The sequence below is a fragment of the Betta splendens genome, chromosome 8, assembly GCF_900634795.4.
Source record: "Betta splendens chromosome 8, fBetSpl5.4, whole genome shotgun sequence".
Taxonomy (NCBI): domain Eukaryota; kingdom Metazoa; phylum Chordata; class Actinopteri; order Anabantiformes; family Osphronemidae; genus Betta; species Betta splendens.
In genome coordinates, this window is record NC_040888.2 from 9,368,838 (window position 1) to 9,396,787 (window position 27,950).

At 44.9% G+C, this 27,950-nt stretch overlaps 1 protein-coding gene and 1 long non-coding RNA gene across 4 annotated transcripts; both read left to right on the forward strand.

Annotated features, from left to right (window-relative positions):
- The first annotated feature begins 700 nt into the window (after window positions 1-700).
- LOC114861076 (uncharacterized) lies at window positions 701-10,277 on the forward strand. Of its 3 annotated transcripts, none has more exons than XR_003786709.3 (5): window positions 701-1,881; window positions 3,152-7,234; window positions 7,591-7,639; window positions 7,727-7,884; window positions 8,047-10,277. It is a non-coding gene; the product is annotated as an uncharacterized LOC114861076 (long non-coding RNA). The 3 variants fall into 3 exon arrangements; XR_008695397.1 differs by having other exon boundaries at window positions 706-1,881; window positions 3,152-3,497; window positions 5,158-7,234; window positions 7,591-7,884; XR_003786708.3 differs by having other exon boundaries at window positions 702-1,881; window positions 7,591-7,884.
- Window positions 10,278-13,200: 2,923 nt separating this feature from the next.
- hoxb9a (homeobox B9a) lies at window positions 13,201-22,246 on the forward strand. Its single transcript, XM_029160024.3, has 2 exons — window positions 13,201-13,813; window positions 19,382-22,246. The coding sequence occupies exons 1-2, from the start codon at window positions 13,201-13,203 to the stop codon at window positions 19,615-19,617; spliced, it is 849 nt and encodes a 282-aa protein (XP_029015857.1). The 3' UTR covers window positions 19,618-22,246.
- The last annotated feature ends 5,704 nt before the right edge of the window (window positions 22,247-27,950 follow it).

Genomic DNA, 27,950 nt, shown 5'->3' on the forward strand with positions numbered 1-27,950 from the left:
CCAGCGTGTGCTGAAGATGAAGCGGTAAGTCGTTGTAAAGGATATATTAATAGCCTGCATTCATTGATTGTGTATATTGGGAGCCATGAATTTACTTACAGCCCGTCAACACGACAACAAACATGGATGATAGAAAATCTACTGATGTTCACCAGGACAGATCTCTTTATTTTATTGATCAATGACCCTTTGTCCTCTGACTAACTCTGTGTTGACCTAAATCATATTTGATTAGTGTTTTTAGTGAATCAATGCAAAATATACATAGAAATTATGGTTGAAACTGGAACCAAAGGTTCATGGTATTTCATGACTGTGACTTGAAAACATGGACTAACTATTAACTATTGATGTGAATAACACTGAGTAATGGTGTAATTATCTCTCATCCACTTTTAATTCCACCATCTCTGCAATACAGCTCATCTACAAAACTCTTAGTCAGATAAATATTATATAATAATATAATATCACATCTTGCTTTAGTTATTAAAAGATATTTAATATATAAGGTGCAGTTATATTCTCCATGTGTTGTAACATATGTATGTATGTATGTTGTTTCACGTTTTAAGTAAATTTTTTACAGAATTCAAAACGATCACGTACAAACGTCCCAATATCACCTAATTATGCTGCATTCGGCCATGCAGCTAAATGTGATGGAACAACAGCGCCATCTGCCGGCAGAACGTGCGCGTCGGTTTATTGCAGTTTTTTGTAGTCTCTGTAGAGGCTCAACTCTTTACAGAAGCTGTTTTTAGCACAGGTCAGACTAAAATACTTATTATATTTTCTCTGGTAACAAGACGATATTTGACCATTTCTTTATTTGTAATATTATTTTTGTAATAGATTTTATGCTTAAATGTGATTCTGAGAAAGCAGCAGCCCATAGTAACAACTTGACTTCTCCTGTCACTGAATCCCCTCCGTCCCCACTAACATATAAACAAACTGATCAGAGGGAAATTCCACAACGGACTGCTGCACAAAAGTGCACTAAAAGTAATTGGATACAGCTTGAAGCGCCTCTGCTCCGGCCTCCCGCCCGACTCAGGCTCTGCACAACGAGTGGTTCTCATTTGAAGAAATGGTGAAATACGGTCAGAGATAGATTTAAAGAAAGAAAGAAAGAAAGAAAGAAAGAAAGATAGAAAGAAAGAAAGACAACTGTTCCTTTTCCTCTGCAAATTTGTATAGAGCCCAACTCCGTGCGTCTTCTACGGTGGAGTTCTCCCCTCCGCCCCTCCACATCCTCCCAACGACCTTATTGTGGCAAAACACCGGCGCTCCTGCAACCTGAGGCCACGAGACGACACATACCCACGGTGAAGCGTCTCCAACCCATTGGTGAGAGGCAGGTGAGGTGCTGCATCACCTGCGGACCCTCAACCAGGGCGTCGGTACCAAACGGAACATAACCCACCACTGCAAGTTTACTTCTAGCTGCACAAAGCACAACAGCGTCCTCAGATCCTCCTCTGATCCTCTCTGCGGGTGAAAACGTTTACCGGATGACGGCAAGGGTTGAACGCCGAGGAGATAATAAAAAGAGCCCCGCGATGGGGCTGCAGCAGAAAATAACGGAACGAAGCAACGGCGAATGCCAGTCGGTTCAAGAGCAAACCGGACGACGGGTGGCAGCACCGAGGAAGACGGCCTGGACGGCGGAGCGATGTGGGCCAGGAAACAATAAAGGAGGAATTTCAAAGATGAGATCTGGGGATGATGAAGTCAAAGACGTAAGAATAGAACGGAGAAAAACGGCAGATGGAGGCTGTGAAGCAGCAGAGCGCACGCGGACTGAAACTGGAGCAGCAGGGACGGACAGAGAGCAGTGATGTCAGGGAGCTCGGCCATGACAGCAGCAGGAAGTGGGTGAGTGGATGGGGGCTTTTGGGGGAGGAGGGGAGGGCGCGAGACAAGGTGATTCTTCCCGCTGTCTTTCTTGTCTGTCTCGCACACACACACACAGGGCGCGCTGCACTTTCTGACTTGACTTTTGTCGTTTTATGGCGGCCTCTAAAAGACCCAGAGAGTCGGTTCTTTCGCACACACGCGCGCACGCGCACACGCACAGCCCCAAATTAATTTATTGCTCCATCAGGGCTGAATTGTGCAGCGTCCCGCAGGACGTGGACCGAGCTGTGCCCGAAGAGCACGCAAATATCGTGACCAGGCGTTGGCGACTGGACGGAATGTTTATTCACACTCGAATCTTTATTTATTTATTTAATTATTAACTTAATCCTGTCATTGCGATGCTAGAAACAAACACTGTGTTTGTTTTAAATTCGGATCAATTCTAAAGTTTTCTAAAAACAGCAGCACGTGGTCATTTTAATCTACGCGGTTAGAAATGATTCCTACATAATTATACTCATACTTTGTCCGGACTGACTAATCTGGGGCAGTGTCGGTGTCTCGTGGTCCATTTGTTGTAAGTGCGTCTCTATCCTTTTTGTAGCTGCAGTTTATTCATTAGTAAAACAAAACATATGATGTATTTTGCTCAGGCCGTTTTCTTCCTGCTGCTCCGCTACAGAGCAGCCACAGCTCCGTGTCCCTAGAGCCGAAGATTCCACCAGATGACGTTGTATACAGCTGATATGTGATACATGATAAAAGTTATCCAATAAACGTTAATTATTAAATTCACATTAGTGTCAAATACTGTTGGATTAAATACAGTTAATCTGATTTCTACATTCTCCTCAAACTGTCCCTATATGAACTAAATATGTCCTAACGTCAGTAATAATAATAATATTTTATAGTTAACTGTAAAACAAAACATTCAACAGCTGCAGCATAAAATCCTAATTAATAAACCTGTTACATGTGAAGGTTCCGCTCTTCGTGTGAAATTACGGTTTGGTCTTCTTTCTCTTTCTCACTTTCTGTACATATATAAAATATCTAATAATTTCTGACAGCTATAAAATGTTAGTATTTTAAATATTGATACATAAGATAGAATTAAATACATGTTATATTAAAGAAAATAAGCTAATAAAATATGCGTCTCCGGTTCTGATTGTTGTGAATTACAGGAATTTATTAAACTACTACATGTTCAGTAATTGTATTAAAGTGTTTTAAAAGTTTTAAATATGACCCGGGTCTGTCTTTCACATCCTGTGCTCAGGAGCCTGGTTCTGAGCGACCGGTTGTGCACCAGGCAGCAGACACCGGAGCTCAACGTCAGAGCCGGAGACGAGGAGGTTCGACTGCGGCCAGACGCATCCACAGCAATATTTGAGTCTTTAGACGCCCGTGAAAAGGCCTCAGGATCAGTTACGGCTCTGGAATAATTGATTGGAGATGGAGTGAAGACAGGAACGTAGGACGTAGTCTGTTTGGACGCGTAACACGTGCCTCTGTTATTTTGAAATCCGTGGTTCTTATGAACTCTTTTAATTTCCAAAAAGACAAATGAAGCATTCGGACCGAGACGTGCAGTGGTGCGTCTTAAAGGATCGTGCCTTCAAAAGGTAAAAGACTCTTTCTTGTTTCTTGTCTCCCACGTTTTGCAGCTCATCTGACCACTTCTTTAAGGTTCAGATCTTTTACTTCTTTTAGGTAATTTTCCATTAAAACATGAGCCTAAGCGTTCTATTCTGTGCCTAATGACGAGCAGACGAGCAGAAAACTGCAGACCTGATTGTGTATATAAACTTATATTATTTTATTAATGTTATTTATTTGACGACTAAAAAGTTTCAAGAAACCAGGTTTTAGCAGATTTTAGGAATAGGAGTTTTCACTGTATGTTGGAGAAAACCCATTTGTTTAAGCAGCGTCACTTCAGTTTAAATCGTTCAACAGCAAGTCAATAAAAAACTGATTACTATTATAGTTGTATGAATATTTTGTAAACATAGTTTAGGGAGACGCTTCTGTTATAAATACAAAAATGCTTTTTATTTTTTCTCTTTTCTAAAAATAATTAATATTTAATTTTGTAATTACCAAGAATAGGCCTGTTAATTTTATATTTCTTTCTGAGTATTAGTATAATAAAATAATACAAAATAACTAATCCAGCGTGACTCTCTGACGCTAGCAATGATTTAATTTTCCATGAAATCACCAATAACTTATTTTGATTCCTGTCTGAAAGAAACAGGCAAAAATAAATTACTGAGCATTGAATTATTGCAGCGACCCCATAAATAATTTAGCCAAATATTATAATATTGTATAATAAAGTTTTTTAAATCTTACAAAGAAAAATACAGAGTATATGATCCAGGCTTTAATTGTCATACAAGTTCCAGTTTTCATATCTGTATAAACATAAGCGTCTAGAGTCTTATATTTAGTTTAGTTTCATAATTCAAAACCTTATGTTGTGATTTGTTACAACAGACTATTGTGCTTATGCTTTTATTTTTAAACACTGAATTATCATAATCGTGACTTATTACACGTTGTACTTGCTGCTATATTAGTCTGCTGAGCTCCTTTAAAATTAACAATTGTAATTTTCCTTTAGATGAAGCCGCGTGCACGTCGGAGACAGTTTAACTGAGATAACGCTTCCATATGCAGTTAATTAAAATATTAATATTAATTAATAATTCCGTTCATATTGTTTCCCTTAGTATCATTATTCCTATCAGATAACACAGAGAAATTTGGAAAATAATTGGCTGATGCACTGACGTTAGAATAGAACACGTCGTTACTGTGACAGCAGCACTAATGGTCCCAGTAGTAGCGGTGGTGGTGGTGGTGGTGGAGTCACTATCATTAGCAGCAGCAGGAGGACGTGGTGTTTGCGTCTGAGGTCAGAGTCTGTTAACGTTTCTCCTGATGTAACTTGTGAGATTTCTGATTTCTGCTTCCACTTCATTTTGTTCGACGCAATAAAAGAGAGAGTGGCAGAAATAAAAGAAACTAAAGCAGCGCAAATGACTGAGGTTCAGTTTAATTGACTCTATACTCTAGTAGCAGCTATAACAGGGGCTGGAGGAGGATTATTTTAAAATAAAATAATAAATAAAAAGTTTAAACCGAGCAAAATGAGCCTTTGACTCCTGAGCTCAGCGACAGAGTGACGTCCAGCTCTGCATCGCCGCCACTCAGCATTTAATGGCTGCAGTCTCTTCACTTCTTCACACATGGACTAACGGGTCATCTCATAATTAGCTCTAGAGACGAGCGACGGGCCACTGCGTCTGCAAACGAAGGGCTGAGCGGACATTTCAGCACACTGCGACAAGACAGTGAGTCGGTGAGCGCCACGAGTCTCATCCGCCAAATGTGACGCTCCGAGTCGTCACGTCGCACGAGGGAGGCGAGCGTGGCTCCGACGCGGAGCTTTGATCGCGAACACATGGCCGCACTTCCTCTGCCGCAGCAGCTGCCCTGCCTTTGTGAGCGAGAGGAGCGGAGGAAGAGCAGAGAGCGCTCCTCGCGACGGAGTGAAACAAAGGAGGGGAGAGGAAACGGCGGAGGAGAGGAGCGATGGAGAGCTGCCATAAAGAGGCTCCGGGCTGCAGGCGCCATCTTGAGACAGCGCCGCACTGTCTCCTGCTGCATCAGCCCCGTCTGCCTTTCATGCCTCTCTTCCTGTCTCGCTTTCCCACCTTAACTTTTTACCACAGGGGTAATTGACCAACTACTTTATTGGTGGCTGGAGGAAGTGGAGGTGGTTGTACCAGTGCTCTGTATTACTGAAGTGAGCTTTTATGGCAGCCTATTGGCCTTTATTGCCTATTGGTGGTCAACAAAAGATGCCCCAAAGAAAGTCTGCCTCCTTTGTTGTTCTTCCTGTCTGCATCACTCGCTGTTGACCAGCGTTGTCTTTCTAATGCATGCTGCCAGGTTTGCAGGAATCACCAGATAAGACTCCTTTCCTTGTTTTTCAGTCCAACCTCTGACATCAGAGCTGAATTAAATTCTCCAGTTTAACCCCCGTGACCTCGGTTTAACTCCATTCACTGCTTGAGATAAAAAAAACAAAACCTTCCTAAACTCTTCTTTTTGCATCAGCGTCACTCCGTTGGATTTTCATTAAGCCGAGGAGAAACTACAGCTGAAGGGATTTTACTTGTTAGATATGATTTGCGGCCGCAGTCTGACCTCCTGCTGCTGGATCCACTCACATGCTCTCTAATCGCTTGATTATATCCAGAGGAGGCAGCGTCCTTCCTAAAAAATCCCGACTTTATGGCTTAGGTTTTGTACTCGCGTGACAGTTCAGACTATAATTCAGTGAGCAGGGATCTACATTTGTCTCTTGGCGAAAAAAAACATCATTATTTTAGATGTTTGGGTTTTATGCTGCAAATGTGATCAAAACAGCAACGCGCAGATGCATTTTGGGCACTAAAGTAAAACCATAAAAGCAATGCTTTGGTGTAAAATCATAGACAGGATGAATTTATAATTCATATCGTTACTGCGTTGAGACAGAATGGACGTTAGTGTGAGCTGTGACGTTCTGGAGTCAGTGGAATGTTGAGAGTATGTGTAACTTCTCCAACTGTGACTCCTCGAGTTCAGGCTCCTGCAGCTGAAGAGAAGCGTGATTATAGATTTGCAGGGAAGATATTCTATCATCATTTTCTAACTCTGTCATGCAACATATGACACTTATTAGCACAAAGGAAGTTGTGACATGTGACATGAGCAGGAATCCATTTTCCCAAAGTCAGAGGACCAGAGGTTCATGCTGATTGAAGCTGATCTGCACAGAGCTGGGAGGTGAAATCCTGAGTTAAACCTGGTTAATGCACACGTCTGTGTTCTTTATTCAACAGCAGCGTAGTTCTGTAGTGAGTGTTTGTTGCTGTAGATGCTGATTAGAACTAAAATGAGCCCATACATCACACACATATCAGGTCTGAGGAGAATCTACAGCAGAGTTTATTGATTGGTGGGGAATGATCAGAACAGGTAGAATGGATAAAACTCCATTTATGGTCATGTGACTCTAAACCCTGTGTTTTGACTGTCTGCTCAAACAAATCACACACAACAGCGTTCTCTGCAGCTTTTTGGACCAAGCCTTTTCAGAACTAAGGGTTCAGCTCGTGACACACTGCAGCGCCTCTGGATTCACCCCGGAGCTGTGTGATGTAGGTAGTTTCAAGTTGTTGGGCTGGAAGCTTAAGATCACAGGAACCTGAAACTGCCTGACTCACACCAGCCTGATGCCCTGAGAGCGTGGAGGAGGAGGCAGCATCCGGACCAGAGCAAGGCGTCTGCTCAGAGGTCAAAGGTCAGCCTCATGAATGTCTGTTACTTTTACAAACACCCTGTGCGGATTAAAGGACATATGATGTTTAATTTGAATAAATATTTCCCAATATGAATCAAGCCAGCCAATCAATTTTAGCTTCAGCTCAACTCTCCTTCAGTTTGTATTGTCATCCTGACCAAAATCGGTCCTCAGCTGTGAAATAGAGAGACAGGTGTCGTACAGTAACCATCTGTGCAGCGTGAGTATTTATGTTTGTCATTGGATGTAGTAATGAAGTAACTACAAAGTGTGTGTGTGGGGGGGGGGGGGGGGGGGGGGGGTACTGTAACATGTTAATTCATATTTCAGCACTCTGTTTGTAAATGTAATTACAGATGAGCTGGAGGAAGCGAGGCCCGGTCTCCACGGCGACCGTCCTGCGTGGTGTGTGCCAGCGCGACCACATCCTCCGACCTCTGCTGCTGCAACATATCATTAATTAAAAAAATGTTGCCTCTGAACGTAACCCAGGCAGCGATTAAGACGCCGCCGCAACGTAATTGGAAAAACACTTTCGCCCGAGTGGAACTCCACGGAGACAGGGTGGTCGGACGCTGCCATGGGAACGGAGCCGCTTCATCCTCTAGACGCGAGAGCTGCTCTCTGTGAAACTCTGTAACCATGAACTGGTAACGACAGAAACTGTTTAATTAACCTTCAAACTCACTTACAAAACATTATCATAATCTATATACATTATATTAACAATGTACTGAATATTGCTTCAGAATTGGAAATATTCCTCTATTAAAAGTTTTAAACGGACATGTTTTTTGTTGGTCTATGTTCAGGAACCCACAGAGACGATCACAGCTCTCAGTCTTTGTTGCTAAAGTCTCTAGAAGTTTGAAAAGGTCGTCTCATTCTTCCTGGCGCATCCTCTCCGTGGGAAACGTCTCTGAACTATCATTTTGCATCTCCACAAATATTCCATGGGCTTCCAGGCTGGGCTCGGGCTGACTCGGGGACAGCGACCGACTTCTCCTAAAAGCATCATCATTGTTGTGCTGAACGCAGAAGCCATGGTGTGGACTCTGAGCCCGTGTGGTGGCAGCGATGCTCATCACGAAGGCGTTTCAGGGCTCAGGTTTTGGAGTCAGTCCGGTCTTTGTCCAAGAGACAAGGGGACGTAGACACACAGCTTCCTGCTGGGTTCAGTCTGGACCTTCTAGGTGTGAGGTGGAACATTTCCTCCACTGCGCTGCCACTTCAGGTCACAAACAAGACGAAACATGAACAGAACCTTATGCATGAATAAAGACCATTCAGTCGGTCAGTACTTGGTTAAAATCTCATTTTAATTGATGGACAATAAACTTATTTGTGTTTATCTTTATGTTTATGTTTATGTTTAACAGGAGCCAGTGGCGACTAATAGATCCGTGTTCTAACTGGCCAATGTGTCTGCTGATTGTTTGGACAATGGTCCAAATTAGATAGTGTTGTACAGAAACGCTAGTTTGCTGCTCAGAACCTGTCGGTTCAGTGGACGGAGCCCGTGCACACACTAGAGCTGTGATGATGAATGTTGGCTGCTCCTCTTTAAACACTGCATGTTTTATGAAGTTCAGCTGCCACGAGGCTGTAAATCTGCTTTCTCCCGCTCTCTCCTGTGTCAGCAGCCAAGAGTTTCTGTATAATTTGCCGTGCGTTTAATAGCACATTAACATTTAGCTGCTACAGTCCACTGTGCAGGCGTCCGGGCCCTGGAGCTACGAGCTACGAGCTACAAGCTACGAGCTCCCCAGTTCTCCCAGTGTTACTGTGGTTCATATCCAGACACTGTATAAACTTATGACACACTAACATTTCATTATTATCTGAATAAATACAATTTGTTTATACCAGTGTTAAAGCTGTATCTATTCCACTGCTTCACAACATACAAGAGGTTTCTGTTGGTTTATATTATGAACTTATGTTTTGGGTTTAAAAGGAATATCTGTCACATTCTTGTTAGCAATCACTGCTATTGGCTCATATTATTACCGGTTATAGCCTTAAGCCAAAAGAAAACACAGCCTCTGCAAATTCTGTTCCATTGCATTATGGGAAATGTAGGCACTTGTAGGCAGTTTCACAAACAAAGGACACAGCAAATAAATATAAAACCCAATAAACAGATATAAATGACAAGGACACAGGGATGTTTAGCTTAGTGGCCTGGTTGTAGTTAATCACTAAGAGGCCCAGACTTTTATTTGTTGATACAGTTCTGTGGTTCATTGCAAGACAACAACATACAAAGTTTGGTCCTCCATTCATTTGTATAGTGTGTGTGTGTGTGTGTGTGAGAGCCTTGCTCTAAAAGAATCCCATGTACAGGAACTGTAACTAAATCTATCGATCAACGTAACCGCTCTCTCTCATGCACAATCCAGCTCCAGCTTCTCTGAGATCTGTCCAGTAATCACAGCAGAGTCTGTGCCACACATTATTCTGCAGCTCTACCTTCCCTCGCTGTTGCAGGGAGTCGGTTAATAACTCTCTGCTGACTTCATTTACAAAGACAACTTTACCATGTGAGCTCTAAAGAGGCTCAGGGAGAACGCCTGGAGCCTCCTCAAGCTTTTCAGCAGAGAAACGTGATGCTGTACATGATGAACGAGCCCAGACATGGCTGTTATGAAAATATATAGCCTGTATCAATCACACAGGATCCATTACTGTTCGGGTTCTACTGAGCTTTTTGCATCAGATCAGAAAACTGTATATCTTTACAAATGATATTAAGTGTTTGAATATTGAGTCTAAATTTGACAATTAATAATATATGAACACACAGAATTACGGACATTTGATGTTACTGCATTTCAGGACGTTAAAACGAATAATTATAGCTCCAGCACAGAAATACTGGCAACCAGATAATAGTGTTTGGCAATTTAATAGTTATTATTAATATTTTAGCTCATGTCACACCCAGTGCATTTAAATGATAACTGTAATAAACTGGTTAAATCTTTTGGCCAACAACAAACCTGTATCACGTTTGTGATAAAATTAAATAAACCGAATAATTTTGATGTTTGCCTCATTTTTTGCTTCCCTGACACGACACATAGAAATAATTCAAACTCAAGGACACTAACTAATAATTATGTGACAAATGCGTCTCTACATTTTTTTACTTTCAAAACAAAAACCCCATGTGGACGTGTCTGAGTGTAATTAGGTATACGCTCTAAATTTATGATTTCTAAATCCAGAGTCGTTGGTGGAAATGAAGGCTTTCACTCCAGGAAAAGCAAATTACGGCCTGGAATTCACATGTGAGTATTTTAAAGGAGCAGAGATGAGCGCAGCGTCTCTGACTCGGCTGCATATGATTCAAAATCAAAGGGCGAAGAATAGAAACAGGCTGATTTACTTTTGTCATTTAACTTATTAAACGTTAAGAGTTTCCTAAATTTATTCATGACAATTTTTTTATTTAAAATAAAAAGGAAAATATGAGGGACGTCAACTGTCCTTTACTGGGCTTCACGTAAAGTGTCTCTTCACTCATATAATGCATTTTATTAAAAGCGTAGTCGTCTTTCATACGTGTTTCCTAAAGGCTTTGAGTGATTCAGGCTCTGTAAAACACAGCGAATCCGTTTTTGTAGAGTTCAGCCGTAAATCAACGAAATCAACGTGCACTTGTGGAAGGAACCAAATTAAAATGAGAAGTTTAAAATCGAGGGAGAGATGCGCGCGTTGTATTTTAGACTTGCACTCATGCAGAAGACTGTGCGGTGATGCAACGCGCAGAGAATGAAGGTGGTTTGCAGATAATGTTTTCAAGCCTTCTCCGCGTCACTGTCTTCAATTAACGCGTTGCCTGGGTGGCAGCCCGGCCTGCAGGGCGGAGGCCCTCCGAAAATTAAAATTCCCCCAGCCTGCGGTCTGAGGAGAGGCCGTTCTGACTGAAAAATATCCCGAGCGAGGCTCCTGCACTCACAGCCGCTGTGTGAGAAAAACAACGACGCAGCTCGACGCCACTTGGAGCAGCAACGAAGCCAAACGGGGCTTCGCTCATCCGCTCATTTAGTGACTAACGCTCATTAACACATTTCTTACATTTCTGCAATTCGCAGATGACTCCCACGTAATTACTTACCATCGATTACGCATTCGACACATCAGCTTTCCATCACGCCTGGCTCGCGTTCAGTCTGGTCCTTATTGGGCCGCACATGAGCTGGCACTGTGCCCTGTAGGACCCAGTGGCGGAGGAATGTGCTGAATTAAAGCTCTTGAGCTCCGCCACTGGTCTTTAAATGGCTTTTGTTCATTTCTGTTTTAAATATTGTAATTATTATTATTTTGCTGCTCCTCCTGCAACGGACACAGACTCGCTCAGTGCGTCTGTGGACTCCTCGCGTCATTTCCGTCAGCAGACCCTCATTCTCGTAAATAACGGCTTTAGTCCACTGAAGGCAACGCGTAGTTCATATTTACTCGCCGTAAATAACGGCATTAGCTGTGTGTGCGACGCCGGGGCCTGGATTTATAGCCGGAGCAGCAGCGAACCTTTCCCCGAGAATCCAAGACTCCAAGTCTGCGATAATTACGAAGAAACAGAAGAACTGCAATCCCGGTGACTTTGGTAAAGGTCAACAAGAAGTTAAAGGTCCGCACTCACAGTCAGTCCCTTCTGCTGCTGCCCTTCGCTCTCCTCATTAAAACCCCAAAGAGCTATTTGATCAGCCGGTCGCTGACTGAGCACAGAGCCGCGCAATGGGTCCGACAAGGAGCAGAGCTGCCGCTGATGCCAGCGTCCGGCCTCGGTCCCCGGCAGCTCGGTGAAACCAAACACTGGTCCGGCTTGTATTTCCTCCCAGCAGCCCGGCGGCTGAGTGAGCAGCTCCCCTCATCCGGCCACGGCTAAAGCTGCAACAGCCTCACTCGCGTTTACGGTGCGCGCCGCTACAGGCTATATATCAGCCCTATAAAAGTAAAGCAGCCGCCCTCGTGTAGGATTTTATTATGGTATTAGAACAGCCCAAAAAGTAGCTGAAGTAGTTTGCGCTGTAAAGACAAGGGGCATAACCGCGCAGGGCCTGATTTAATGGCGCTCGTTAACAGAAATGACTGTTAATCTGCCAATAAAAAACTGTCAGGAGGCTCCGCTCGCTGAAAATCCGCCACGCAGCTTCCGAAATCAGGTAAATAATTGAAGAGAGTGCGGGTTTTACTGACTATCTGGCGTTGAAGATATTTCTGTGCGTGTCTCGCCTCAAGTGTCAGACTCCTGACATTTCTACTAATGGGCCTTAAATGCGCAGCCGGATGTGATTTGTGAGTGTATTTCATTGAAATTACTGGTTGGTGACTCTTCAGCGGATCTCAAACTGAAATACTAAAATATAAATAAAAACGCGGGCCTGGTTATTTATCAGCTATTGTCTCAGCTCTGCATTTCATGTTTACTGTTCAGGGGCAGAGCGTAATTTAACGGGTTATAGAAGTCTCGTCTGACAGCAGCACAGATACACGGGCTAGATATACGGACGGACGGCCCGGTTTGCATATTGTACATAAACAAGACAATTTATTTAGAAGAGGTGCAATCTGTTAAAGCACGAAAAAAGGGGGGGTCGCGCGAGCAGCTTTGATTTACGCCCCGCCGCCGCTTTATCAGGCTGGAAGAAAAAGTCCGGCCAATCAGTTCGTCCCGACCCCGAACCCCGCGTCCAGCCCGAGACAGTGGGCTGTAGCACTTTGTTTCGCTATAGTGAGCAAGTTGTTTGGAAGGAAGGGGCTAGAGCAGGGTGAGAGAGAGAGAGAGAGAGAGAGAGCGGGGAAGGGAGGGGGAGAGCGAGCACAGACACAGGAGAAGAAGAGAAACACGGAGAGAGAGAGAGAGAGAGAGAGAGAGGGGAGGAGAGGAAGCCTCATAATGTTTCTCTTCTTGTTCTCCATTTAGTGAAGTAGTGGCGTTTCGCAGATAATGTCCGAGAATGTCCATTTCTGGGCCTCTCAGCAACTATTACGTGGACTCCATAATAAGTCACGAGAGCGACGAACTCTCAAGCCCGGCTCGCTTTCCCAGCGTCCAGTACTCCGGCTCGAGCTCGGCTGCAGCTGCGGGGGGAAGGCAGCCTGGCGGCGCTGCGCACGCGGAGCATCCCCATCCCGACTCCTACCCGTCCTGTAGCTTCCAGCCCAAGCCTCCGGTCTTCTCGTCGTCCTGGAGCCCGTTCAGTCCGCATCATGGTGCCAGCGGCCTCCCCACTGTTTACCACCCGTACATCCCGGCCCAGCACGTGCCTTCGGCGGACACGCGGTACCTCCGCTCGTGGCTGGAGTGCGCGCCGCGCGGCTCCGACTCGGTGCCGGTGCAGGGCCAGACCGGGCAGGTCAAACTGGAGCCGCAGCTCGGCCACCTCGGCGGGGAGATCGCCTCCAAAATCGGTGGGCAGCACCACCACGAGACAACGACGTACATCCTGGAGTCCACGTCGGCGGCTGCGCGCGAGCTGAGCCACCATCCGTCCGCCATCCCCGGAGCGGGATTCGACGAGAATAAGGATATTTGTGAAGGGAGCGAGGACAAGGACGGCCTGGATCAAAGTAAGTTATAAAGCAGGATGTAGCGCGCGGGAGTGCGAGCGAGCGGAGAGAGAGGGAGATTGTAAATGCTTTTAATGCCGCCATAAAACAAGAACAAAGAACCAAAGTGCCCCCACATTCTGCTCTAAGTTTAGCACGAACCATCCTCATGTTACCAACCGGGTCGTGTAGAAACGACTGCTCGGAGCAGTACACACACAAAAACGGTAGAAACACTTTGTGGCTTTAATGGAATAAGAGTTGTGTTATTGTGACAGTGTGACAGCGACTAAGGCTCCAGGTCAGAGGCCTGTTAGTTGGATGGTACAGCCTTGGTGAATTAAAATGCGTTTGGAGCTTAGTGAAAACTTTAAAGTCAAAATCGGGAAATTGATAAAACAGCAGCAGGTGTTCTGAGGCTGAGAACTAAAAACACACCAGACTGGAACTAAACGGCACATCAGCCGCTTTATTCGTGTATTTATTTATTTATTGTGCCCCGTGCTTGAAGTAGCGGCGCTCTCCTTATTCCCCTGCTTTCTTTTCTCCTGCTCCCATTGTATCTACGCTCCAGTGCGTCTCTTGGTGTCACGTCAGGGCGCATCCAGTCACACACACTCTGTCTGAACTCACCGCTACTTGGCCCCTGTCCTTCTGCCGCTCGCTGCTTCAATGTAATCAACTATCAATACGGGTCTTATGGGGCACAAGCGTGTTTACGCGCTGTATTGACATTTAATTTAACATATTATAAGCCAGTCACACACATAAACGACTGTATTGCCTTGATATGATTCTATAATACAGTCTTACTTCGACACGTGGTTCTGTCTGCTCGGATCCATGATTAACGTCACTTTTCTGTAGAGCTGTAAACATAATAATGCTCATTTCACAACCCATATCTCTGTCCATCACTTGGGATTTTCATCTGCTTCTACTAAAAATCATAAAAGGAGTCGGGCTGTCCATCACTGACCCGGCGGCTCACAGGCGAGATTAGTTGTGAATAGAGCAGGGGCCTCATAACTCAGCCCGCAGCACGGACTCGCTCCGCTGTGCGGGGATCACATCTAGGGGGACAGTCAGGATGAGATATATGCACGGACGAGCGGAGTCTATAAAGGATCATGTAAATCCCACAACGGCTGCAGATGGTGCTTCAATCTGCAGCCGCTCCTGCGTTTGGTCCACACGGATCCATGATTAGTCCAAAAAGAATTAATCGAAAGGGCCAGATCTGGTGAAAGCAGACGCAGTGTCTTTCTCCTAATTGTTCCCAAATAATTTATTCATGCAAACTGAACGCGTTAAATGAGCACAGGATAATATTAATATAAGCTTTTTCAATAATATTGCTAATACTGTTAATAAGATAAATATAAGATAAACATTATTTATCCGATAGTGGGGAAATTGAATTACATATTACTACTTCTACCACTACTACTACTACTAGTAGTAGTTCTGCTACTACTACTTCTACTACTACTATTACTATTACTGCTACTAATAATATTAATATTAATAATGACAATATGAATGAACACGCACCTGCCATATCACTTCTTCATCTTCGTCACGCCAGGTTGTTTTTTTGACCGACTTTTCCAAAGCTTCGTGACTTATGTTGGTGGTGCTGGAAAACACCTCCCTGGAAAGATATTTATATTATTTTTTTATTTTATTTCTGATGTATAACTATTGTTTCTTACCGAGGCAGAATGTGAACGGACTCTGTTTTCCGTCTTTCTAATCCCGCCACATAAATCACAAATTTCTGTCAAGAGCCTGATCCGTGCGCGTGAGCGCGTGTTAGATGGCGCATAGCTTGTACGGGCGTGTACACGAGAGGGAGAGAGTCAGGGAAAAAAAGACAAGAGAATGGGAGAAAGGGGGAGCTGAGGGGAGGGGAGGAAGGGGAGGCCTCCACTGCCGTTTGGCCTTTTCAGAGCAAGAAATACAAATTGCAACAGCCGAACAGGCTCATATGCAGTTTACAGCTGCACAGACACTGTCATACCACACACACACACACACACACACACACACACACACACACACACACACACACACACACACACACACACACACACACACACACACACTGTTACAGCATCTCTGTGTGCTATCCATCAGAGCCAAAGGCTGGTTAAGGGTTGGATGGAGCCCAGCAGCCTCCAGGTTGAATTATTAGACTTTCCACCAACATTTCTGTGGATCCAGGGGGTGTGTGGGTGTGTGTTGGGTGTGTGGGTGTGTGTTGTGTATGTGTGTGTGTGTGTGTGTGTGTGTGGGGGGGGGGGGGGGTCGTGAGCCGGTGTGCTTACTGAGTCTGAGGTTTCTCGATGGGCTGTTTGGGTTCGTCAGCAGTTTGCTCAGTGATGTGGATAAGTTGTTCAGGTAGTGGAACAACTGGCCACTGTGGTCAGAAGGAAAAGCGGCCATTTTGGACCCTACACAGCCTGAGCACAGAACCTGAACATGAGAGGTCATTAACAGGAGGCAGCATCAGAACAGCTTGACTTCAAGAGAATTTACCATCTGTGTTGTTGTTTGCAGTGATAACACTTTTCTGGAGAGAAAACAGATTCTTCATTGGATCTTTTTGAGGACAGAGAAACACAACCTGCTCTTGTTTCCTAAATGAAGGTACAACCAGCAGCCAGTTAGAGACAATGCTCAGACCCAGATCTGTATGCGGGCCTTCACGTAGTGAGCATCTTGTTTAGTACAATACACAAAACAATAGAAGAAGAAAAACATGGCGGACAGTAGCGACCCATTAACCTTCATCTTTCTGTCTCTCCTGCACCTTTAAGTAGAAAACAGAGCAGAACATGGTGCAGAGCTGGAATTTCCCTTCGCAGGTATTTAAAATGACTAACGACGGTGGACTTGTATGTTTCAAAAAATATCATGTGCTTCATTTCAGCATCCAGCTACAGATCCTCTTTGTGTTACTGGTGCTGGGCGTCCATCCAGAATAAACTACAAGATTACACTTCAGCCTTTGTGCTTCGGCTGCTGCTGACGGGCAGCGAGAGAAAATTATTACCCCTGAAGTTTATGAAGTTATAACGCTGGGTGAACAAGCCCATTAATTGGCGTGTTGCTGTTGGTGGCTGGGGGAGATGAGGTGTAAGGGATGAGGAGGGCTGGGAATAAAATATGACTTCAAGAAATGTAATAATGTGCCTCTGGGATATATGAGAGGTCAATTTCAGGAACTATTAGGGTGAAATTGCAAAGGGAGGAAGAAGGGGAGAGAAAGCCAGGATACGTGAAGCCTTGTAGCCTTTACGGTCACTCTTTCCAATCATTCATCACCACTGACACACACACACACACACACACACGGGCCAACAATTGAACACACCATGCTTCAGGGCCAATGGCTGCAGCGGGCAGCTTTACGAGAACGCTGTATCAATCTTTACAATCGCGCGGCCGTCCTGTCGCGTCCGGGTCGGGAGCCGTCGCCCTGAAACAGAACCGCGGGTCCGGCTTCCGCCCCGCACCCGCCGCCGTCCTCAGCGCCGCCTCGCCCCTCGAGGGAAGTGTCCACACCATCCAGCTCGGCGCTGCAGCCCGCTCCCATCTGTCATCCTGGGCGACAGCCACGGACGCGGCGCTGCTCCGGCGTAATGGATGGTCCTGATGGTGATTATACACCCATGGAATGTAAAGCACCCACTTTGCCCGGTGACTAAAGCGCCACACATCCCTGCACGGCCCCATCCCTCCATCCTCTCTTTAGCTCTTTGCCAGACATTATTTTCTTGTGAGATTAAATCGATCCTCTACATGCTGGCCATGTAGAAAGGAAATTGATTCCAGAGGGTATTAAGGACATATTTACTGGTGATGGCTGCTAACTAACTCAGCTGGTGGGAATAATAGGGGGGCGATTTCTGTCACATCCGCGCAGGGACAGAGGTTGGATGATGCAGTGCACGTCGCTGGCAGCCATTTCACTTCCACTGTAGCTGCCAGTGTAATCTGACTAACAAGTACAAACGTGCGGAGTCTGCTTGATGTAGGACATTATATGTAGAACATATAAACCACAGAGGATTTGTGCTTAATTGGATTATTTTAGCTCATGCAGAGTTTGCTACATGCACTTTATTTAGTATAAGCTGCTTCCACTAAGAGACTAAGATTCTTCAATGAAGGTCTGAATTCTGGGACCAATAGGAACTGGTTGAAAGTCAGAACCAAAACCCAAGTAGTAACAAAACACATATACTAATAAAATAGAAGCTACCTCTATTCAAAAACAAACTTAAATCCTCCTCACTATGTCACACACAAACCTTTTGTTCACAACTGAGGGGAACTGTTAGGTTTCCACCACGATTTCCCTTCACCGACTGCAGCAGTAAATAACCAGTAACAGCGAAGACAAGACCAAACCTCCGCCCTCCATCAGGAAACACATCCAAAGGCTCGGAGTCAAAAGGTGCTGAGGCTCGGGCTTCGCCTCCGACTCGTGACCGGCTCCACTTTCCCTGCTGCTGTTTAGACCAAACCACTGCTGCATTTCACAGCTCCGAAAATCCCCCTGCCCCGCAGAGCTCAGCCGCTCCAGCATAAATCTGCTGTTTGTCTCTGTGTTTCTGTTTTGCAGTCGAGGAAAACCTCTGTGGCTCAAATCCTGCACAGCTCTGATCCTAATGACTGTAAGGTGCGATCTCAGGTCTGCTAGAGTGTTTAGTGTGGCAGGCCACATTGAGTTACTGTACAGATCCAACCAATCAACAAACAGTAATCCTTAGGAAAACTGGGGCTATGTTTGATTTTGAAGAAGAGTCTGACCACATGATGCTGGTTAAAGGTGCAGGTGAACACTGACCAAAACCAAAACTAACTTTATCTTCTGACAGTTCTGATCACAGTGGAATCTAATCTAAACTAATGTGACTGTGGCTACTAAGAGCTCAGAATGTGCGCTATGTGCGCTGTCTCTTGTAGCTATGACGTCATAGCAGCAAGGCTTCGGTGGCTGCAGGGAACAACAGCAGACAAACAGTTTAACAATAGTTTCCCATGTTGTTCGCTGCAGCCTTAAGAACGAGCGGGGTGTCAATAGAAATCCAACATTTCATCACACCGAGCCGCTGACCGCAGGCGGCGCCAAGAAGCTCAAAACCTCAGCAGCTCTTCTTTATATTTACTTAAAATGTACACATTATTCAGCGGTTTATGTACAAATAATGAAATACAAATGATGAACACGATGAATATTCCTCTCGTCCCACCGGGGCTGTAAATCAGAAGTGGAGCAGTGACAGCAGTGTGATCTTCAGCGATGCCATCGTCATTCTCACGGTAACGTTTTCGGCCTGTGAAACATTTTGAGTTTTGCTGTCATCGAGTTGAAAGATGTTTTGATCCAGAGATGGATGAAGGGAGACGATGAGAGGCTGTAAGGGTCAAACAGGGTCAAAACATGCAAGGCTCTGGAGACCTTTACGCAACAACCGCTTTCTGGGTCTTGTTTAAATGTAATGCAACAGCGGGAGCGAGAAGGTGAGGAGAAACCACATCCATGTCTCACAATCATTTCCTTCTGTCTGTCTCCAGATGACCCCTCGGCCAACTGGCTACACGCTCGCTCCTCCAGGAAGAAGCGATGCCCGTACACCAAATACCAGACCCTGGAGCTGGAGAAGGAGTTCCTGTTCAACATGTACCTCACGCGCGACCGGCGACACGAGGTGGCGCGCGCGTTGAACCTCACCGAGCGCCAGGTAAAGATCTGGTTTCAGAACCGCAGGATGAAAATGAAGAAACAGAGCAAGGACCAACCCAAGGACTAGCGGAGCTGCTCCGCGGCGCGAGCGCGCGCACTGTTTGACGCGGCCAACATCACCAACCGAGTCCAGTTTGTCCTCCATGGCGGAACACAGCGCAGATCCTCCAAAGTCCTGCTTCTAATTAGTTCTTACCTTCAGTGTCACGTGAGCTTCAACCCAGTAACACTAATCTATACAGGTGATCGATAGTGTATTGATCTGTAACAGGCGACGAGGACATCGCCGTGTTAACACTGACTCCTATGAACGTCTGATGAAGCGATGACGAGTCTTTGGAATGATTTGAGTTTTTGAAGGATGAAGGATGATTCACAGACAAGCGTCACTTCGTCCGGGACGTCATCAGCTTTGACAGTGGACTCTACTGTTCGATGAGCAGATTTTATATTATGCTATTGATTAGGCTTTGATATTAGGCTACATGTAGGGGAGGGGGGCTGGAGGGAATAGTAAGAGAGAGGGCTTTATTTTTTCATCTGCTCTTTCTTTTATTAGTTATTTATCATTCAGTCGCTGACACCAGAGGCGCGTGAAGGTGCTGAAACTGGAGTTTCCCATAGCCATTAATAAAAAAGAAGGAACGGAGTAGGCCGCACACACACACACACACACACACACACACACACACACACACACACACACACACACACACACACACACACACACACACACACACACACACACACACACACACACACTGCTTGTTCTTCTGTCTCTCTGATTAGAGCAGCGCTCGATGTTCGCCGCTGATACAGACCTGCTTGGTGCCGGTTCTCGGTCTAACTAATGAGCCAACAGCACCTGGGGGGAGGTGGTGGGATGATGGGGTCGGGGTGTTGGCCCGACTCAGCACCTGACTCAGATACGATTAGGCTTCTGTCGATACGGTACATCCCCTCCCTTCGGCTCCTGTCTGGATGCTTTATGCGCCGCCTGCGCCGGGAGTCGCCTCCTGAGTCACACGCGCTGAGTGCGAGCGGGGTTCGTTTGGCACAAATACGCATCCGCGTTTAAGGGCAGTGGGATTCAAACACGAGGTGAATTCATACGACTCGCACCCATGCGGAGCTGCGCGAACTGTTTCTGCTCTGTGGTCGTGCTGAGCGGTAAACACGCCGCCAGAGCGGTCGAGGATCCGCCGTCGCTGCTAAAAGGGTTTTGCTGTATAGTTGCTCTCGTGTTCAGGCTCCTTGTTGCTGTGCGCTCCACGGGTTGTCCTACGGGTTTCTGATCTACGAAGCAGCTCTATTTTTATACACGTGAGAAGCTGAGGCCATTTTATCTCATTCTAGTAAATAAACAGACATGTAGCCTGCGCTCAAACGGTTTACTGAGACATATTCTATATACTTAAATATCACAGAGCTTCTATTATAAGAATACATTATCATACACAACAAAGAAGATTTAATCACTAACAGAAAGCAATGTTCTAGCAATAGTTTCTACATCGTGTTGGCCTTTTGTTTATACAGAGTGTTAAAGAGGCGCCTGCGTCACTGAACGTGTCAGCCGCAGTTAAACGGCGTCCGACGTCCGGTGGTTTTATGAGCTGATCATAAACAGCACACAAAGTTTACAACGTTTGTTTGTGTGTCAGTGTGCTCTGGATTTCGGAGCGCGCGCACACACACACACACACACACACACACACACACACACACACACACACACACACACACACACACACACACACACACACACACACACACACACACACACACACACACACACACACAGTGTTTCACATTCCATGATTCCACTGCGCTTCGTTACAGCCCTTTTTTAAGTCTTACGCAGAGACGCGCTTGGTTTTCTGGACGTGCCGCATCAAATCCTCCCTGAGTACAAATGTTTACATGGGTTTCGCATGCATCAAGTCTTTCGTCCAGTTGAAGACGTTTTTCGTCGTTTAGCTCTTTGTGTGTTCAGTCTGTTGGACGGAAATGCTTATTGAAAAAAAAAACACATTCACGATAGGAAATATTTCTAATTTATTGTATATATTGTGAGTAGCCTCGTCTTTCGTATTGGAATGATTTGAAAACGCTGTTTTGTCTTTTAGGGACATGGCATCTTACTGTAATATAGATTACAATATTTGGGTTGTTTGTGTGTAATATTTGTGTTTTCATGTTGTGGTGCCGACTGTCTGATGATCTGTTCTCATGTCAGTGCGATGAATTTTTCGTGTCCTTATTAAACAGTAAAATGCCGCTAAGTATTGGGACAGAGAGGTCGAAACAGTTTGATTACGATGAAGCAACTCCTCTATGTAAAATATGATAATAATTATTATTATTTTTATTGTTATGTGACTTATTGACGTTGTTTTCCTGCCCTTTGCCTGTAGTGTTTCTCGCTTCCTGTCCCGGTATTTAGTCTCCTGATTAGAGGAGCAGTTTGTGGAGTTTTCTCTTGCTGATGGAAACGATGGCATTTTATTTCCCTCTGCTTTTTTTAATGAGACTCTTCGAGGCCATGTGCACAGTAAACTCCAGCCACTGATCCTCTGTTCTGTGTGAAATGTTCCAGTCCCTTCGTTGTGTGTTTTTCTTCCATGTCTTTTTGTTTCTTTGTGCGATGGCACTGCTGATGCTGGATTCCTATTAAAGAACAAACTTCACACTAAGACCATTTCCTCTGCTCTTTGATGTTTTTCATTGCTAATTAAAAATGAAACAACCGGGGAGAAATTCGAAGACTGCGATCAAAAATCGACCCAATTCCCAGAGACGTGTTTCGCAGTTTGATGTTGATGCAGATGCAACAGGACGTTTTTTTTGTCGTTTCTCTGTCGTTTGTCTCTCTGGTTTAGCTCAGTTCTATTTGTCTCTGTGGGAAGAGAGAAGGAGAAGGAGACGGAGAGGAGCAGCGGTGGGGGAAGAAGCCAGCATGTGTTTAAAATATGTGTCTCTTCATTTGTACGCTGATGCTTAAAGGAGAGGGGCGTCTGTTTGACTGCAACACCAAAAGACTGTCATAAACCCATAAACACCCCCACCCGCACACAAACACGCACAGAAGATGAGTGCATTCATTAGAAGCGTCGTCATCCGTCCATTAGGAGCTTGTGAAACCGCCGCGGTTCCTGTGTTTGTCTCTGCATTGAATAACTCTGATGAGGGCTGCACAGTCTCCGTTTCCGCCCTGCTTTCTTCAATCACTTAGAAACAACTGTGATAATGTGGCTCTTATACAGTTAGAGAGGCACGCGAGCTCCAGTAGAAGCTCTGTTTCCGTCTCTATCAGAGCCTCAGAAGTAGGTAAAAGCAAAGTACAAATATCAGCAGATGTAGGTCAGTAGTTTCTACCTGGGGTCGCGCACATATTCGAATTAAAATATATTAAACCGAAGTGTTGCAGAGGCGCCAATCACCGATTGTTCACTTTAAATCATCATTTTTTTAGAGGTTCGACTAAAACTCCGTGTTCCGTTTCCAGAGAGCCGGAGGACACGACCTCGCTGCTTCTCTGTTATTCCTGAAAGAGCCTGAAAATACAGCTTAGCAAGATACAAGCAGGAGTCATATCTCTTATTATGAAGCACCGATTTATTCCTCATTTTCGATTTATGCGTAAAAATGCAATGGAAAATAATCAACAATTTCAAAAGGTGCTTGACTTTAATGTTTATTAAATCGAAAACAATCGAACAAAACTGTGATGTTATGTTTTGCACGTTTATTTCACCGTTTTGCATATAATGTCTTGTTTTTCTTTATTCACGTGAGAACCTGCTCCCACACAGAAACACCCAGAAACATAAAACAAAACGAAAAAAATATCACTTTCATTATTATTATAAGGGTTGGAAACGTTTGGAAGTTTTGGTGAAGGTACAGAGACCTAATGACTGCTGTCACGCTCACACCTTTAATATTAACATTTAACACAACTTATGAGAACTGATGTTGTAATATGATGTTGTGTTTTCAAAATTGATTCAATTAACATTTTGTGTAAAGTAGCATCAAGTCTTTAACGTTGACACATACTTACATTCTCTCACTATCATGTTACATATATTATTACGTGTTAGGAGCTCACTTGGTGTTTGAGAAACAACTGCATCTCCTCATGATTGACCATATCTGACTTTAATCCTTAAATGTCTTTTCATATTTCTCTAAAAGTTCAACAAGTTTAAAGTTCACAACAACACGCTCAGTAGTTGTTGTTTCAGTATTGACACTTGCAGCAAACACGTACGCAGAGCAAACAATGAGAGCAGCAGCAGCAGCATAGAGAAAAAACATACTTGGTGAAAAGCAGTGGAATCGTGATGGTAAACACAGTCGCCTCACCCCTTCATCCCGCTGTGCTGGACCCGACCAATGAGGCCACAAGACTTAGGCAGATTTAGGCTCAGGCTTCAACAAAGCCATCCCATAAACCATCTGTGGACTCAGGGCAGATGATTGTGATACTTCTCTGAGGTCTAGCAGGGTCAAAGCTTCATCAAATCCAGAAGGCCTGTGTTTTGGTCCTTCCTCCAGCCTCCACCTACTGAGTGTGTGTGCACCAAGGAAACACAGAGAAACACAGAGACGACATATTACATCAGTCAGCAGCATGTTTGCGTATCAATAAGTCTATAACTAGAGGTATTAGTATGTAAAGGTTCACAGCTGTAAGTGGCTGCAAATCACCAGTCAGACACAATCAGCGCATTTAAATGAGACAAAGACGTCTCGTGAAGGAAGTGGTGGAGCCAGACCTGCTTTAATGCTCCACGCATTGCTCATCTGCATATTCAAATCAAAACGTCTGCACAATGAAACGGTGCCTGCATCAAATCACGATTAATTCCCTTCCTGTGCACTTAGTTTCCTCTCTGGTCTGCTGCATGTGTCTCCCAAACACCAGCATGCAACTACGCAAGGCTCCCCAACAGCATCCCCCCCTGTCTGCAGAGTTTCTATCCGGATCATATCCAGAGTGGCTCATTGCGCCGTGATTTAACTGCGCAGATAAAGGAGACACGGTTCTTATGCGTCTGTGATATTTCCAGAAACTAAAGGAGCTGCGAAAGACAAACCACGTGCTGCTGCTGGCAAAATTCATATTTCATCCCATGCGAGCGTCCTCAATCCAATATGTCCTCACTTTATCCTCTCATATTAAAACCGTCTTTACTGACACTGTGGCTGGACGTTAAAGTGCAGCAGCTCTCTGCCCTCCACACTGCGCTGCGTTACTCTGCACTTCTATAATTCATCAGACAGCAGAGAATACCATTCATATTCATAAATTTGCTCAAGGAGAGTTATGGTCCCGTTGATACAAACGACTGTATGGATCAGATCACATCAGCCATTCTGGAGTCATTAACAGTTGGCGGGGAAGCCGAACGCCGCTGCCTGCTCCGCACATGGCGCAGCTGCGTCTGACTGACAGCGGGGAAAAAAATAAAATAACATCAAATGCAGCAAATGTAGAAATGGCAACGGCGTGGACAAAAAGCTGCAGCTGCAAAAATGTGCGCAGACTTAGAACGCGAACGACGCGGACGCGACGTATAGTGAGAAAAACGCCAGGTGAGCGTCAGAACATGACACGATCAGAACTATATGACAGAACCGGCAGCGTGTGACGATTTAAAACGAGCGAACGAAATAAATAAATAATAATAATGAAGAACACGTGTTTAATTTAAGTCAGGAGGTCGATCACTGCGCTTCTTTCAGTTTTTCCATCCGTCTGTTCAAAGCCCCAAAGTGCGCGCGAGGCCTCCCGCCGTCACCCGGAGCAGCGCCGCGCGTCCATGTTTGTTTCATACGTTCTACTCTCTAGGACAGAATCCGTCAGCGGCTCGTGGAGCCTCCAGCAGCTCCGCTTCTCCTCCCCGTCTTTCGCACGCCAGTTGTTTCCCACAGTTCCTGTTTGCAAACACAGAAACTCACAGCACGAGAGGAGCAGGATGTGTCCAAAAAAATAAAAGTGGAGGCGGTGGGTGAATGATGAGGGATGCGGGATTGGAAGAAGCCGCCGCCGACTGTCGTAAAAGGAGCCAAGAAGAAGACGGAAACGAATAGGAGAGAGGGGATTCGACGCGGGTGCGGCGCAATAAAAGAATATGACGGCAATAAAAGTTTATAGCGTATAAATTTCTGAAGGTTAAGAACTAAACGGCTGTAAAGCAAACACAGTAAGAGAAAGAATGAGAGAGCGGCAAAAGACGCAGAGAGGAAATATTAGAGGAGCAGGTTCTAGATTAGGCTTCATGAAGAGGGGGGTGATGGAAAAACTGGGATATGCGGGAAAACGGCAGGAACGACAGACGGACAGAGGCGGATTGTGTCGCTTAGTTTGTGTGTAGCAGCGTGGAACAGAGGATCCGCTCCTTCCTCCTCTGCTTCTTTTCAGCTTCTTGAGTTTTATGGCTCAGCGGCCGTTTGGCTCCATGGGGGGAACCTGAAGGCTGTGTCTGTGCGTGCTTGCGTGCGCGCGTGCGTGTGCGCGTTGTCTCCGTTTTGTCTCGCAGACGCATCCTAACAGGCTGGAGCCGTAAACTCCCATTTCCACAAAAACGCACCCAGACAAGCGGCAGAAGAGTGGGAGTGACGAGCTCAGGCTTCTCTTCCGGCCTAGAGCAACGCGCGCGCGCGCATACACGCACACACACACACACACACACACACACACACACACACACACACACACACACACACACACACACACACACACACGGTAAACATGGTAAGATACTAGAGCTTCATCTGTCCTTCTTAATTTAATATGCACAGGTTCCGTTTTCAGTCAACTAATTATTAAAATGTCTCCACAAACAGAACAAAACTCTAATACCAAGCCTCTATGTGTTTTCATGAACGTCTTTGAATGTTTGATAATTTTTCACGTGACCATATTTATAACAATCTACACAAATACATGCTCATAGTTTTGCGTAGTAGTATTTAGCCATAGTATTTCACTGCTGTTAATAAATAGGCATACATAGTGTAAATTAACGGTCTGCACGTGACAGCGGCAAGTTTAGCAGATAATAAAACGTTTAACAATAACAAAGGAGAGAAAACCAGTAGCACCAGCACATGTTGAGGAATGTTTACAGGCCCTCGTTTCCTTAACACTTAATCAAGCAGCACGTGGTTCAAGGTGGTATGTGCGTTTATCTTAAATGTAAATGCGCAAATGTAAGATGTTTCGTAATTAAACATTTAGATTCCTAACTGTGAACCATTCGCTCGTGTATCTGGCATAAAAACGGCTAATTTTGGATTATTGCTTTATTTGCTTAGATTAATTTTTATCCCTCTGAACACGATACGTAACGTTTTAACTACTGTGAACCCGACTTTGGTTTACTCTCCCATTCCGTTTCCACTCAGACAGACATGTAAACGTCTTCATTTCACTCTCTTTATTCTTCTACAAATCCCAAGCCAACCCTCAAATCCGGCCTCCAATTACAACGCGTAGTTTTATTTTAAAGCAGCTTATTTAGCTTTATGTGCGGACTTAATAGAACCATAAAGTTACGGTTTAGGTCCAATTTCCCCCCTGTGGCCTTTTTGCTAACGACCGCTTGATGGCGCTCGTGCTCCACGGATAAACCCACGCTTGCCTACGTATTTGCTTTCCTTTCCAGAAAGACCCACACACTCACACCAACGGGTGGGGGGGTTAAAGGTGAAGGGTGGAACGCGCATGTTCTGATTTTTAACGCATTTAAGCTGTAAAAGGAATCAACGCGACGAGCCCACGTTTAGACTTTTTTTAGGACATCCTGACTTCTGCAGCTCTTAGGCTTGTTTTTCACAGCGTGCAAGGGAAGAAGAGGAAGGGTTGGGGCCTTGGAAAATAATAACCTATGGGCCTGCAGGATACCTATAGGCTGCCAGGAATTTTGTGTTTTTCCTGCCGCAAAAACTACCATGAAGGACGCAGGAGCCTTAAAGCCTCTGCGTATTGCACAACATGTTTAGATTCAGTGGATTTGTGAAGGGCGGACACACGTGCTTGTGAACTCTGTGTTATGGAATCAATGTGACCTCAATGCGCACCATAGTCACATGCATGTAAACACTTAACTGGAAACCTGAAAAAGCTTCAACAATATTAATAATCTTGGGTAATGAATCAGAATATCCCCTGAAATCAGCTGATTTACCACGACAGCGCCTGTAATTCGGGCGAGTCCTGGAAACGTCTGGGCCTCTTGCATCAGCGCTGAATAATCTAAGTAAATTAAATTCCAGCATTGACATTTTTATTTAGCAGACTTGAGCGCGCAGTCGAGGCGCAAACAGTCCACACTGGAATTAAAACGAGAGCTGTGAAACTAAATGAGATTCCCAGAATCAAATTAT

Coding starts and splice junctions, on each gene's coding strand:
- hoxb9a (XM_029160024.3), top strand. CDS start 13,201: ATGTCCATTTCTGGGCCTCTCAGCAACTATTACGTGGACTCCATAATA. Junction 13,814..19,381: donor CAAGGACGGCCTGGATCAAA/GTAAGTTATAAA, acceptor GTCTGTCTCCAG/ATGACCCCTCGGCCAACTGG.